The 15,309-nt window shown below is 41.6% G+C and overlaps 1 protein-coding gene across 1 annotated transcript in view; it reads right to left on the bottom strand.

Annotated features, from left to right (window-relative positions):
- Positions 1-15,309, bottom strand: part of WLS (Wnt ligand secretion mediator) — a 115,141-nt gene that overhangs the window by 68,534 nt on the left and 31,298 nt on the right. The window contains exon 2 of the mRNA XM_002715930.5: positions 1,543-1,815. Coding sequence (XP_002715976.1) covers positions 1,543-1,815 — 273 coding nt within the window. The remainder of the gene's footprint in view (positions 1-1,542; positions 1,816-15,309) is intronic.

Here is a 15,309-nt window from a genome sequence, read left to right as displayed (position 1 = left end):
AGAAAGCTCTGCACCTTACCCCAACCTCACCCCCAACTTCATGCCAGACTTGCCTCTCTTTAACATTTACCTGCAAAAACTGTCTGCTCATCTCTATATTCCTCCCCAACACTCAAACACCTGCCAAGCCAGTCTTCTCTTTCCCTGCTCCAAAGCCTTGTTCTTACGCTCCCCCAGCCTCAAGGGGAAAACCTGGATCGCAGCACCCAGCACACCCTACTGTCATGATTGCTTCTATGTCTCTCATCCACCTGACTCTAAGTCCCTTAACAGGTAGCATGTTCATCTGTGCCCACATGGCCAGCCGTCAGCACAGTGCCTTGCAATAGTGGACACTCAAAAACAGTTTGCATTCCATAAATTATCTTAGCATAGCCTGATGATTTGTTTAACAGATAAATTGGCCATTGAGCACATATACTGCTCCAACTTCGAAAGAGCAAAATCAATACAAGTGTGTATCAAGATTACTGCTGATACCGAAAATGCTTCAATCCACAGACAGGTCCCAGGCAGAGCTGTCTTTAACATTTTCTCCTCTTTGCCTTGAACTTCTCTGGTGTTGTCTCAGTAAAAATGTTTTCTCCCTTCTCAACCTAAGATTCTGTAGACTGTCCTGACATGTGTGCATGTCTCTACCTCTGAGAAATCACCAAATAATCTCCTTCCCACCAAATATGATAAGTCCCATACCCATGGGACTTTTGAACTACAACCAAGTAGGCCAAAAATCTCACCTGATATGGTGGGGAAATGGGTGTTGATGGGTGTCATTCCCTGTTTTCATAGGAATCTTTTTCTTTTTCTTTTTCTTTTTTTTTTGACAGGCAGAGTGGACAGTGAGAGAGAGAGAGACAGAGAGAGAAAGGTCTTCCTTTGCCGTTGGTTCACCCTCTAATGGCCACCGCGGCTGGCGCGCTGCAGCCGGCACACAGCACTGATCTGAAGGCAGGAGCCAGGTGCTTATCCTGGTTTCCCATGGGGTGCAGGGCCCAAGTACTTGGGCCATCCTCCACTGCACTCCCTGGCCACAGCAGAGAGCTGGCCTGGAAGAGGGGCAACCGGGACAGAATCCGGCGCCCCGACCGGGACTAGAACCCAGTGTGCCGGCGCCGCAAGGTGGAGGATTAGCCTAGTGAGCCGCAGCGCCGGCCAATAGGGATCTTTTTCTAAGGCAAGGATTCTACTCAAAGCCCAGGAGGAGCCCTCGCCCGGGGTGCACTCCCTCTCGTGGTAGAGAGGGGATGAAGCTTGGTGGTTAGGGCAGCTTCCTCAGTTAGAAATCCCGGTCTCCCACTCTCTCATCTTCTCATCTCTATGTACAAAGTAAAATGCTATTAAGACCCACCTCAAGGACAGGTTGGGAAGAGTAAACAGATTAATACGCTGAAGTGCTCAGAAAGTGCCTAGTTAGAAGTTGGCAGCCCATAGCCTTCTGTGATTATCATTGCCAGCACTTTTACAGTCCTCAGAGTGGGCTCCGAAAGAACCTGCCGAGGGCACTTCTCGGGTCAGCGAGGGAAGAGAGGAGAATGTACTTACTGATTTGGTTGTTCAGCTTGAAGGCAATGTCCAGCTGCAAGATGAAGAGCATGAATTGGAACCAAGGACTCATTTCCATGGCTGGGAGGGGAATGTGGACAGAAAACACAATGTCGTTGGCTTCAATTTCCCTTGGAATCGCCTCCTCGATGTCGCGGATCTTGTCGCACTGATTGGGTCCCCAAGGCATTAGCCATTTTGTCTTGTGATGGTTCTTACGGACGTCCACACATTTCACTGACATGTAGGACACCGCTGTCGTGGGCCCTGGAGCTGAAAAGAGAGAGTTTTCTGTTTTAGTAAAACCATCTACTGAAGTAATCACTCCTGTTTAACCTTCTTCCTTTTTACTTCCCTCCAGTGTAGGTACTTCCTTCTACAAAGAAAGGGGGAGCGGCGATACCTCACAATCTCCCAAATCCAGGTGAGGATCCTTCTGAGACCGCCAGGGGTCATAAAAGTATCCCCAAGCATCCCCCCATTTTGTGTTTTCCAATCAATGTGGTTCAGTGGCCTCCTCCCTCTATATCACAGTTCAGAACTCAACTGTCTCAGCAGCCTGAGGGCCGGGGGTGCTCTGGCCTTCACAGAGTACAGTGTGTGGGATCAGAAGACCTGGGTCTGAAGCCTCATTGAACAACTTGCTGCCAACGAATCTGGCCTGTCAATTAAATGGATCATCTGAGAATCAGGACGGTTGGTCTCTAAGATTCCTCTGAGCTCTAAAATTCCCCAGCATTGCTTTTGAATGAAAGAACTACAGAGACCTCACTTATGAACCTATCAGAGGGTAGAAACCCAAACACTGACTGCTACTTCTAAGGTATGATAAAATATGATTCTTATATTTCAAGACAGCAAATCAAATTTGAGATATATAATATTTTTTTAAAAATCCACCATTTAGGGGCCAGTGTTGTGGCCCAGCAGATTAAACTTCTGCTTAGGAAGCCCACACCCTATATCAGAGTGTCTAGTCCCAGTCCAGGCTGCTCTGCTTCTGATCCACCTTCCTACTAGTGTACATGGGAGGCCGCAGGTGATGGCCCAAGCACTTGAGTTTCCACCACCCACTTGGGAGACCTGGATGGAGTTCCTGGTTCTTGGCTTCAGCCTGGCCCAGCCCGGACTATTGCAGCCATTTATGGAGTAAACCAGTGTATGGAGGATTTCTCCCGTCGCCCGCCCCCGCCCCCGCCATCTCTTCCCTACCCTCTCCCTGTCACTCTGCCTTTCAAATAAATAAGCAAAAAACCCACAGTTTTTTTTATGATTGTTAAGTTCCATGAATACAATTGAAGCTTTGCAAGCTATAGAAAATTTAAGTTTAGAACAACATTTACCAAAAATCCCACTAGAAATAAACATTGTTGGAAAAGTATAAAAATACAAGCTGTCTTTTCTGAGTGTGTAATTAGGTAAAAATGTGTGCATGAATTAAATTGTATAACTTTTATATGTATACAAATATTAAACTGTTTTTACAAAATAGGGTCACTGGGACTAGTATTGTGGTATAGCGGGTAAAGCCGCCACCTGTGATGCCAGCATCCCATATAGGCACCAGTTTGTGTCCCAATTGCTCCACTTCCAATTCAGCTTCTTGCTATGGCCTGGGAAAAGCAGAAGATGGCTCAAGTGCTTGGGCCCCTGCCACCTACAGAGAGACCTGGAAGAAGCTCCTGGCTTTGGCCTGGCCCAGTGCTGGACATCGCGACCACCTGGAGATTGAACCAGTAGATGGAAGATCTTTTTTCTGTCTCTCCCTCTCTCTCTCTCTGTATCTCCATTTTCAAATAATTAAATCTTTTTTAAAAATTTAAAAATAGGGTCATATCATACATAGTTTTCCTTTTATTTTTAATTATTTTTTGAAATTTATTTATTTGAAAGCAGAGTAATAGGGAGAAAGAGAAAGAAAAAGATTTTCCATCTGCTGGTTCACTCCCCAAATGGCCCCAATAGCCGGGGTTCACTCAGGCCAAAGCCAGGAGCCCAGAGCTCCATCTGGTTCTCTGACATGGGAGGCAAAGCCATCTTCTACTGCCCCCAGGTACACTGGCAGGGAGCTGGCTCAGAAGCAGAGCAGCTGGACTTGAACTGGTGCTTCATGTGGGATGCTGGTGTTGTAGGCAGCAGCTCAGCTCACTATGCCACCCTGCTGGCCCCTATTTTTAATTTTTTAAAATTAAGGTTTTTTAAATTTATTTGAGAGACAGACATGCAGGCAGAGCTCCCAACCATTGGTTCACTCTCCAGATAGCTGCAGTGGCTGGTAATCTGAAACTCAGTAAAGGTCTCCCATGTGAGTGGCAAGGCCTCAACTACATGAGCCATCACCTACTGCCTTTAGCGTGTACATTAGCAGGGAGCTGGGATTGACAGTGGAGTCAGGACTTGAACCCAGGAACTCCAATACAGGATGCCAGTGTCCAACGTGTCAGCCCAACCTCTAGGCCAAATGCCTGCCCCAATTTATTTGCTTAAAGAAGCAGTGTACCACATGATAAATTACACCAGCTCAAGAGGCAACCTGTTTGGTGTTAATCCTGGCTCTACCATTTCCCATTTACTTTAGCGTCACCACCAATCCATACTAGGAAAGTTTTGGGCAAATTACTAAGCCTATCTGTGTATCGGTTTCATCATCTCTTAGGGTAATAATCATTAGGTACACAGAGCTCTCAGAGTCTCTGAGTCATATGAAAAGCTCTCAGAACACTGCACACACATAAAGTACAAAATTAAGATTAGTGATTATACTACACAGATCTTTTCTATATCATTAAAAAATGCTCAATTAATGGTTTCAAAATGTCAATCATATGTTACACCAAAATTTCAAGTTTGCAAAAGCTATAAGTCAGAAAAAATTCTTTGCCAAATATTTTTGTGAGCAATTTCTTCAAACTTTTCCAATCATTATCTTAAAGTATTTATGCCACATTTTAATAGAGAAGTTACATACTTTTATTTTTTTTAAAGTCCGTAGGAATGTATGCAGAACTATACAGCTTTACAGTTGCAAACTTCCTCCTCCCTCTCTTATTTCCACTCTTATTACATACTTTTATAGAATCCATCTTTTTTTATATTTTTCCCTTGTTTTTGTGCTTAGAGACTGGCCTTCTTTATCTCCAAATTCAATAAAGAGCCACTTATATTGACTTGCAGTTATTTCTATTATTTTATTTTAAAAAATATTTAAATAGTTGATCTTTCTGGAAATTGCTTTGAAGTACGAGGTGAGGTTCTAGTTCTATTTTTCCTAAATAGCTACGTTATCCTTTATTGAACAGACTCTGCTTTACTTTATGTAAACCAGCTTGTGTCACTGGAGAGTCTCCTCTTTTCCACATACTGGACTATCAATTCAAAGGCCAGTACAAAGATCTCTTTACAAACTGTAATAGTTTTCTTCATATGGGTCCTGCTAGTATAGAACAATTTGAAAGCATATTTATAAAACTCTCCTTTGAAAGTTAGTAGTGAAAGAAAACATCATAAATCATGGCTTTTGTGTGTGGTTTAAACATGTTTGAGTCTGTGTAGCTGACACTTGACATATTATGTTTATGGAGCTTCTCTGAGCAGAAATTAGCTCTTATTTAACAGAGCTCAGACAGTATCGAGGAGAACATGTGAAGCCAGGGGAGTCACTTTGGAAGAAAAATGTGTATTACCAACATTCTATCCTACTTCTCACACTCAAACCCACACTTCTTCTACCCCTAAATATCTAACTTTGGGGGAATTTTGAGTACTAAAATGTTATGTTTGTGAAAAGTAAGAGGCAATGACTATTAAAACTTCCCAGAAAACTCAGCACTGCTAAACTCTAGCCAAAAGTCTTCTGATCCATGCTGAACACGGCAACGTGGAGTCACCGCTAGGCTGTGCTAGGCAAGTTTTCCTTTGTAACTAAAAACTGTATAACTGTATCACACAGACTTTCTACACCTAATCCATCTAAAATCAGACATCTGGCTTATTATTAGAAATATGAGTCAATCAAACTTTGGTATCCTGACTCAGCTAAATGGCCCACTAACATGAGAAAGACCAAATGGCACATTTAACTGAGCGCTTTTTAATGTGGTTGGAGAAATAAACAGTGAGACAAAAGTCATGAATTCTATTTTTGGCTAACATACTCAAACTAACTATTTGCTGCAGAAAATAGTTACTGCATTTGAAAACTGCAATTCTTCCAAAATGAACCTAACCTTTTTCCATTTCTTTATTTTTTTTCCTTTTGAAAAACAAGTCTCTTACTCCTCAGACCAAAATGAAAAATAACTAGCCGAGTTCCTCAGCTAAGCTCCAAAACCACATTCCAAACTTAATAACAGAGAAGCTGAACACTTTATGGGCAGAAGGGCTGCATTTTTAATGGATGCAGTGAACACATGCCTTTGTAGCAGCCTGCATTATTTTCATTCTTTCATTAATCTAGTGTTTCTTCCTTAAACAAAAAAAAATCCCAAGAATACTAATATTTTCATAAATATGGCAATGAATTTGGACAAGTCTCAAGTGCATCTTAATCTATACCATGAGGACAAATATTTTTCTCTACTTGAATGAATTAGTCCTCTTGTCTCAAAACGTTTTTGCATCATTTAAAAACCTGAAGATAATTCAATATATTCCAATTTTTCTCATACTGTTCTGAAGGAAAAACACATTTATTGCTTGAGAAAGTAAACAGATGTCCCAATATTCAAATATGGACAGTTATATTCCCCCAATAATTATCTTTACAGCTCAGCACAACTTCCAACTCCAGCTAAAAGTGACTTTGCAGCTGTTTCTTTAGGAAACCTATCAGGCAGACTTTATAGCTAGTAGCTAGTTGCCTTCCACAGAAAGTATTTTCTTGTAGCTTAGCCAGACTTCTGACGGACTATACGGCTTACAAAACAGTGTCAATCATAGTAACAATGACAATAATAATAAAGCCTGATTTGTTTTTCAATTAAAAATAGAAGTGTGAGGGATTTTATTGTAAGAGAAAAGAGTCAAATGGAGGAAGTTAAAATTATCTGCGACCTTTGAACAAGCCACAATCAGCTAACTAACAGGTATTTTTAATGAAGGCCTTGCTTAGTCACTAATGTGGTTCTAGGGATTAATAGAGTTTGTGTGTTTAAGAAGGGGCTGGAAGGATTCAGGTCAACAAACTGAGTCATGTTTGCTCAGGTGAAAGCTAAAAATACTCACTCTCAGTATTCCTAGGCTAGTAATGCAATATCACCCAGCTGCCACAGCACACACTATAAATGTCCCCTCCACCCATCCATAGCATACAATTTAACTGAAAGCAAGTGAGCCAAAAGCTACTTCTCTATCAATACAATTTTGTAGGCAGAACAATTTAGCCAAAAATGAATATAAGTTGTCACTGTGAATTGGTTAACTTATAGGCGCTCAGGATAGCCTTGAGAATATGCACATTAGTTATAAAACCGCAAACCACTCATGGATAATGTTAGCCTGTTTTGAGGTCAGTTCTCATTACAATGTCAAACTTAGGCCATTTTATTTCATTCTTTATGTATATTTCAACTTATTATTTTTAAATATATAATTTTTAATCAATATAATTGTGCATATTTATGGCATAAATTGTGATATTTCAATAGAGGTATACGATAGTTTTGATCAAATCAGGCCCCCACTGAAGTACTCAAATTGTGAAATGTGATACTAGACCACATTTAATTTCACAGTGACGGGAAATCACTGAGACCTCTGACAAACTTAAGGCTGTAGAGAACTGCACAAATCCGGCATGAAGCCTCATTGGCAATTCGGTGGTCCTGGGCCTGGCATTGTGGCATAGCGTAGTTGCCACAAGCCCAGCATCCCACATGGTTCAAGTCCTGGCTGCTCTACTTCTGATCCAGCTCCCCGCTAATGCACCTGGGAAAACAGCAGAAGATGGCCCAACTGCTTGGGCCTCTGCACCCACGTGGGAGACCCAGAAGAAGATCCTGGCTCCTGGCTTTGCCCTGGCTCAGCCCTGGCTGTCGCAGCTATTTAGGGAGTGAACCAGTGGATGGAAGACCTCTCTGTCTCTGTAATTCTGCTTTTCAAATAAATAAAATAAATCTTGAAAAAAAAAAAAAAAGAAAGTTAAGTGGTCCCTCATTACATATATTACCAGGGCTCAAACTACATTTACAAAATAACTCTTGAGTACCAGTCACTATATGCTAGACACTGTCAGGTACTAGAACACACCTAACAATCATCAGTTGAGTAGAATATAAAAACAAAGGAGAAAAAGACAATAAACATCAATTATGGTGAATGCTATATTTAACCTGACATTCCCTGAGAAAAAGCAACAGTCAGATATTTGGGAGGATGGAAAAATGAATACATTTGAATGAGTCAAAAATTCCAGGCACCATTACAATGTAACCTCGAATAAAAATGTAAGTGAACAATGACTAACCCTGTACTTCTTTTGGAGAATATCCGTTGACTCCAGTCAGCTTCCTGTTATCTCATCTCAAATGGCTGTCCACTCTACAAATTACTATCTAGCCAACCACCACCATTTATCATGCTCAAAGTTGAGTCAACATCAAATCATTAGCCCCTGCTCCCTGTAATTAAAGAGTTGGACAGAGAGAGATACAAGACTTGGTTGCCTCTGAGAAAAGTTAAAATAAAACTAAAACAACATGCTGACATGACACATGGTCTCCACTGAAACCGACACAGACTATTTATTTCCTTGCTTTATCACAGGTAGCCAAGATTCCTTCAGCAATCGCCTAGGAGTATTACTAGGGGCCAGGCAGTGCGCTAACTAAAGTTAGAGACAAATGACAGTGCCAGGCTCCGACGTGACTTGCTCACAGTCTAGTGTGGGAGGCTGAGAAACTGCCAGCCAATTGAATTCTGATTGAAAAGGGTTCCAACAGAGGTTTGCGCAGGATGCTCTCGTTGTAAAAAGGGTTGGGGGTGGCTGCCTGCACGACTTAGCCTTGAAAGAGACTGGGCGTCTGTTGGCCAAGAGAGGGTTGGCAAAGTAGGGAGGAGTCTACCAGATCAAAGGATATCTAAAATAATCCCATTTTGTGCAGATGCCTGTGTTTGACTACTAAACATTTTTTAAAAAATCATTTAACAGGTGCAAAAGGCAGCATCTCTCCTACCTTTGTTTCAGCCTTTCTTTTTTTTCTACCCATTAGCATTAGTTCTACTAGGGTGCATGGCTTCTGCTCCCAATAGTTTCTGCTCCACTCTAGAGAGCAAGTAAAGAGTGAATACCCACACATAACAAAGGATTTTTATTTGGGTGAATATTTTCCTTTCAGAGCCCTATCTCTGCCCTGTAGCTAGTCACTAGGCCAGACATAAGATGTGCTGGAAGAAAGGGGAATGTGAGGGTGGTCGGTGGGAATGGAGAAGCTCCACCTTCTATTCCTGCCACGGGCCCCAAGGAGCCTTTGAAGTCGCAATCATCAGGTAATAACAGCCTTCTCCTAAATTAGAAGAGGAATGTCTGCCTTGCAACAAAGATGATATTTAAAGATTAATCTGCTTTGGGCTACAAGGGGAAGGAATGTGGAGAACAGACCGGTTGAAAGGGTAATTCATGTTTACAAGCATTAATAGTCAGAACCCCATAATTTGAGAAAGTAATGACTTTAAGTAAAAATGGTCAAGAATTTCAGAAATAGCTTAGAGAATTTTACTTTCATAATATCGTTTAGCTAACAAAAATGACACACTGACTGTAAAACACACAGACAATTGCTAGCAGATACTTTCTTTTTCTGTCCCCTGAGGAATGCGGACTTAATTCCTGAGGTCGAGTCTCAGTTAGCAATCAGCTATCATCATCTCTGCACCTGTACAAGTGTGAATGTTTGATTTATCTAGCTATGTTTTAATCATTTCATTTTCTTTATTCTCTACCTTCTTTTCTTTCTTTCTCCTTCCTCCCTCCCTCCCTCCCTCTCTCTCTCTCTCTCTCTTTCTCTTTCTTTCTTTCTTTCTTTTCTAGACTGTGTAACCTCGGCCAGCCGGGTCTTGGTCTTTTTTTTTTTTTTAAGATTTATTTATTTATTTGAAAGTCAGAATTACACACAGAGAGGAGAGGCAGACAGAGAGAGAGGTCTTCCTTCCATCTGATGGTTCACTCCCCAGTTGGCTGCAATGGCTGGAGCTGTGCCAATCCGAAGCCAGGAGCCAGAGTTTCTTCCGGGTCTCCCACATGGGTGCAGAGACCCAAGGACTTGGGCCATCTTCTACTGTTTCCCAGGCCATAGCAGAGAGCTGGATCAGAAGAAGAGCAGCCGGGACCAGAACCGGCGCCCATATGGGATGCCAGCATTTCAGGCCAGGGCGTTAACCTGCTGCGCCACAGCACTGGCCCCTATTCTCTACCTTATTTTATAAAAGATTTTGGGCATTGTGGCACAGCAGGTTAAGCTGCTGTCTGTAACACTGGCATCCCATATGAGCACCGGTTCTCAACCAGGCTGCTCCATTTCCAACTCACTTCCCACCTAATGCACCAAAATGGCGCAAGTACTTGAGCCCCTGCCACCCATGTGGGAGACCTGGATGGAGTTCTAGGTTCCTGGCTTTAGCCTGGCCCAGCTCTAGCCATTATGGCCATTTAGGGAGTAACCAATGGATGGAAGATCTCTCTCCCTGTCTCTCTCTCTCTCTCCACATAAATAAATAAATCATTTTTTAAAAAACAAGTGCATAATAGCTTTTATTAAAGAAATAATTATTGGAGCTGATTTAAAAGAATAGAATAAATGAAAGAGGGCTCTAAGAATTACTTGGCCTATGTCTATCTTCAAATACAGAGAACAAAAGCTATAGCTGGGTAATGTAAGCTCCTAAAACTTTCACCTGTTCTGTGAGGCTAAATAACTCAATATCCATCTCATCTTCTAATATAGAAAAAAACTCCACTGCCTGGCTACAAACAGTATTTCTAAAAAGCTAATTACAATATACATGCTGAAATTGGTTTTAAGCTTTGCTATCTGAACACCCATGCTTGCTTCCATGAGAAGATACACGAGATGCACTGGGCATTTAGAGTTTGCTTAGTATTTTGTGATGTCCATCAAAACGGGCAGCATGGAGGAGAAGAAGAAAAAAGGGAACGTAAGTGTCAGAACTGAAGGAAACTAGATGAATTTCTGTAATTTCTATAGCCACAACCATGATTCAAAAGCCCCTGAAAGTACTCACTTAGCATAGGAGAATCCCAGCTAAATTTAGAAATTAGCTTTTAAATGTCTTGAATTGGTTCCCTCAGACATTCCTTGCACCTTTCTCAAGCTCAAAAGTCTTAATTCGTCCTAAAAGGAAACATGCAGAATTTTCTACAGGGCTAAAGCTGCCAGATCATATTCTCTGGTTAAGTTCTGAGGTCTTAGACAACTAGTGATTCCTTAAGCCAATCTTGCTTAGCATTGACTCAGGTCATGTGCTAAAAAGACATCTTAGTATCTGCCATAGTGTGTGTCTAAGTTTTAGAATGTCTGTTGGAATTACTACTGCAAAATTTTCAGCATAAGAAGTGCAAATACTTGTGTTAAACTGACTTAGTGCTTAGGGATTAGTTGACTCAGTCTGTTAATTCCTTTACTGAAATTGCTCTGAAGTTACAATATTCGGACACTTATTCTACCTCTGACTCTGAAGATGAAATTCTCCAATATATCAACCATCCAAATTAAATCTTGCTGGATTACTACATGAAATATTATTTCATGATTCCTTCTCAATTACCAAGGAACTGAAAGTGTTTCTGCCGAAACTAGACCTGGAAAAGTGATTTTTTGGAATTATTAGCGCTATGCCCTTGAATGTGAAATGAGGAACACCAAATAAAATGCAGTTCATTCTTGCCAGCATTTTGAGTAAGTAGTTAATTATATTAACATCTGTTCTAGGAAAGCTAAAATTTTTAATAAGGCAGAACATTCCTCTACACTAAACTACTACCACCAAAACACACAAACACATACTCCACACGGCAGAGTTGAATGCAAAGTCATTTGCACTGTACACACAGAAGTTGAGCATTTGAAAAAAGTTCCTGGGTCACTGTGGCGTAGGGGGTTAAGCTGCCACTTGGGATACTCACATCCTATACCAGTGCCAGTTCAAGTCCCGGCTGTTTTGCTTCCCATCCAGCTTCTTGCTAATGCATCCGGGAAGCAACAGATGATGCTAAAGTACTTGAGTCCCTGTCACCCATGTGGGAGACCTCGATGGAGTTTTTGGCTCCTGGCCTAGCCTCAGCTGTTGTGGGCATTTGTGGAGTGAACCAGTGGATGGAACACACCTCTCTGTCTCTCTGCCTTTCAAATCAATAAATACACCTTTAAAAGAATAAAAATAGTTTGCTACATAAACTTATGAATAAATGACATAGACCTTTTGATAGCAAAGTTTCAGAAATTATAGCAAACGTGCAAATTCATTCTGACTCAGAAAATATTGAAAGATATGGTATGTTTACATCTTAGGCAGATGAGGATTTTAAATACTTGGCCTGCAATCTCAATTGTTGCCGCCGAGCCAAAGATGTAACAGCTTTGAAGAATAGAAGAATCACTCTGCATTTGTCAGAATGTACACAGCAAACAAGCAGCGCCACTTGGCTTACATTACTTGCCTGGCTTGGATCCCATGGAATTGAGGAACATTGGAACTAGGAGGGAAAAGAATCACAGTGCTTTGGGACACTGTGCCAAATTCGTACATAGTCTTCGAAATTGTGTGGTAAACATGAAATTCTTTTAGGCTCAAGACTGGGGCCGGTAGTTTTTTCCTCTTTTTATTTTGAAAAAAAAATAATAAAATGTACATATAGGACCTTGCCAGAGGTTTAGCCCATAAAATCTGCCAAGGTGTGTGAATTGGAATAGCAATCTGGTATCTTACATTTTGATTAGAAAATTGGCCCTCACCCTTTGGTGGCCAGCAGCACAGAGAAGCCTGACAGTACGAATCCTAACCCCTATCCGGGAAAACTGCCCGTGAGGACTGATTCTCCATCACTCTAGAAGTATTCAAAACAGCAGAAATTAAATACATATGAAGTGAACACAAAAGACCTCCACAGAAAATGTCTCATCGGTTGACTATTATTGCCCACTGCTTGGCAAACCGGGGCCCTAGGCTGCATTTCTGACTTGGTGCCAGTGCTTCAAAAACCAGCAACCTTCAGCCAAAAAGCTACGTAGAAGGCAGCCAAGACCACCTATGGGAAGTGAATTACTGCATCTTACAGTTTACTACCTTGGGCTATGATCTCATAAACCCAGAGCAGAGAGCACACCATCCCTTGTGTGGGAAATCTGTGAGATCAACTGGAGAAGCCCCTGAACTTGTTACAACAGAGCTGTGGATGCAAGGAAGACAACAGAGTGGACCACGGACACTTTTTGTATGCACTCACCACTGGCGTATGTTGTACTGGAATTTTAGGACTAGCAATTCCCCAAAGTAGATCTCCCAGGAGAAACTGCCAGCTGCTTTATTCTGAACTACCTATTACACTCTAGAGATGTCCAACTGCTATTATTTATAATTTGTTATCAGACATCTATAAATTAGACATTTGTCTTTCACTGATATTAGCAATTATCATGAACAAAAACTCACACATGGATAGCAAAGTACTCTTACGTAGGCAGATCACCTAATCCTCCTCTTAAATAGGTAAAGTCATAATTACCCCCATTGTCCTACCAGTGAGTGGCAGAGCTAGGACTGGAGCCCAGGTCTGACTTCATACCCAAGGCTCCTTCCAATGCCCCACATTGCCTCTCAACTGTCGCTTATTTGTTAGCTCTCACTGTTAACTGGTGCTCTCAAATGACCTGGAAGGTAAATTACAGAGCAGACCGGCCATAAGGAACATGCAGAAGATCCACAGGCAAGATGACAATGTGCACTGGGCTGGGCACAACGAAAGGGAACCAGGACAGCTTACCTGAGAGACTTACAGTCTGGGACACAGCATGGATACAAGTTCCATAAAGGTGATAGAGGCAGGCAGAGAGGATTAAATTGATTAGATTTGTGAGCTGGCGCTCTCATGCCCCTACCTGACCTCACCTGTACACCCACCTGCCAATCAGACTAAGTAACTACTCCCCTTTTGAAGTGAATAAGAGGCCTGGAGCTTCTGGGCCTGCTCTCTTGTTCGCCCCCACACCTCTTGGCAATGGGCAGCCTGATGCCTGCTCGTCCATGTGCTCTCTCCCTTCCAGCCTCCAGTCTACTCTCTGGTAAAGCCTGATAAACTTCTAAGCTCCTTCTCCCTCTTATAAACCCCTCACTTGCCTGTGTATCTCTCTCCAAATAAATGTTAAACTGTACCATGTTGCCAGTTTCATTTATAAGCAGCCGAAATTTAGAATTCTTACCTAAATATACAGCAAGAACCCTCAAAATATTAATCTTAAAGTAATTAATAAAATTTCAAGCACAGGTCCCCGACAGCAAAGGCATGGTGGGATAACAGGCTCCTGAAAATGTATTAAAGACACATCAATCTCAGGGACACTCTCCCGCGATTGGCTGAGGTCTTGGTTGCAGTTTCGTGTTTCCCCAGGCAGTTTTGGGGAACGCTAGCCTACAGAAGATCTGACTCAGGAACCCACTGCTGCCACAGAAGAGTCTCTCAGAGATCTTGCAGGCAGAATATGAGACAGAGCACCAGTTAAAGGCAGGCTGACTTCACAGCAACCTAAGGAAGAGTTTACTGATAAATCAGGTAGGCAAACAATAGTACAATTTGACTCAGGAAAAGGGTGTGTTCTCCACTGTGGAAACATTCAGGAAGTAACTAAGAGATAAAAGCCTCAAGAAAAACTAAGCTTTTCTCCCTGACACCAAAATGATCAAGTCTCCCATGCATGTGTGCAGCAGGCTGGGGAATGGAGAATTTAAGGCCCGATGAAGCATAGCGCTTTTTATTGATTTGCTTCTCTCCATGTTCCGATGAGTTTTAGATAAACAGATGAAAATACTTACAGGAACAAAAAGTGCAGGGCATTCTAAAGGGTCGAAGGTTTGGTGTTAATACGATGTAAGCTGAGGCTAAGAACAGGCAGCGCCTGTTATGGACTTTATCTAGAATTTCATAAATTACAAGGATGATCATATTCCTTTTCCTAGTTGTTCAAGAAAAAGCAGACTCATCATTTGTGAACTCCCTAGAATTGATGATAAGGACCAATTTTAAGGGTGATCTGCAACTTTAATTTCGCATTCTTAGGAAAAATGGTGGTTTTTGAAAAACATGTGACAATTTAAATAAAATATTATGTGCATGTTAACTATTTTAACATTTTCTTCATTTCTGGGTTCTAGTCCAATTGCCAGCTCTTTCCTTCAATTTGCTGAAATCCTAGAATGCACCTGCCTCTAAGGTTTTCTCTGTTTTTCCTTCAGTAATGAAAGACCCTTATTTCCTCTAGCGCCGGTCCCTCCTGTTCGGTGTCCTTATTAGAGCATTCTACTGTTTGCTAGCATTGAACCTGAACCTTACAAAATTGTAAGTTCCTCAGGGAAAAGACCTCATCTTATTCTTCCTCATGGCATAAAGCACACACTTCAATATGCAAGGCTTTCAAACCTGCAGGGAACTATTTACATTATGGAGTCTTTGGGTTATAATAAACACAGTACGTTATGCTTGATTTACTTAACAAACTTTCATCAAACCCCTATTAGGCATCATTTTTTAAATGTCATAGG

This window comes from Oryctolagus cuniculus, chromosome 7 (assembly GCF_964237555.1).
Source record: "Oryctolagus cuniculus chromosome 7, mOryCun1.1, whole genome shotgun sequence".
Taxonomy (NCBI): Eukaryota; Metazoa; Chordata; class Mammalia; order Lagomorpha; family Leporidae; genus Oryctolagus; species Oryctolagus cuniculus.
The sequence above is the reverse complement of the archived record's forward strand: the minus strand, read 5'-3'. Positions and strand labels throughout refer to the sequence as shown.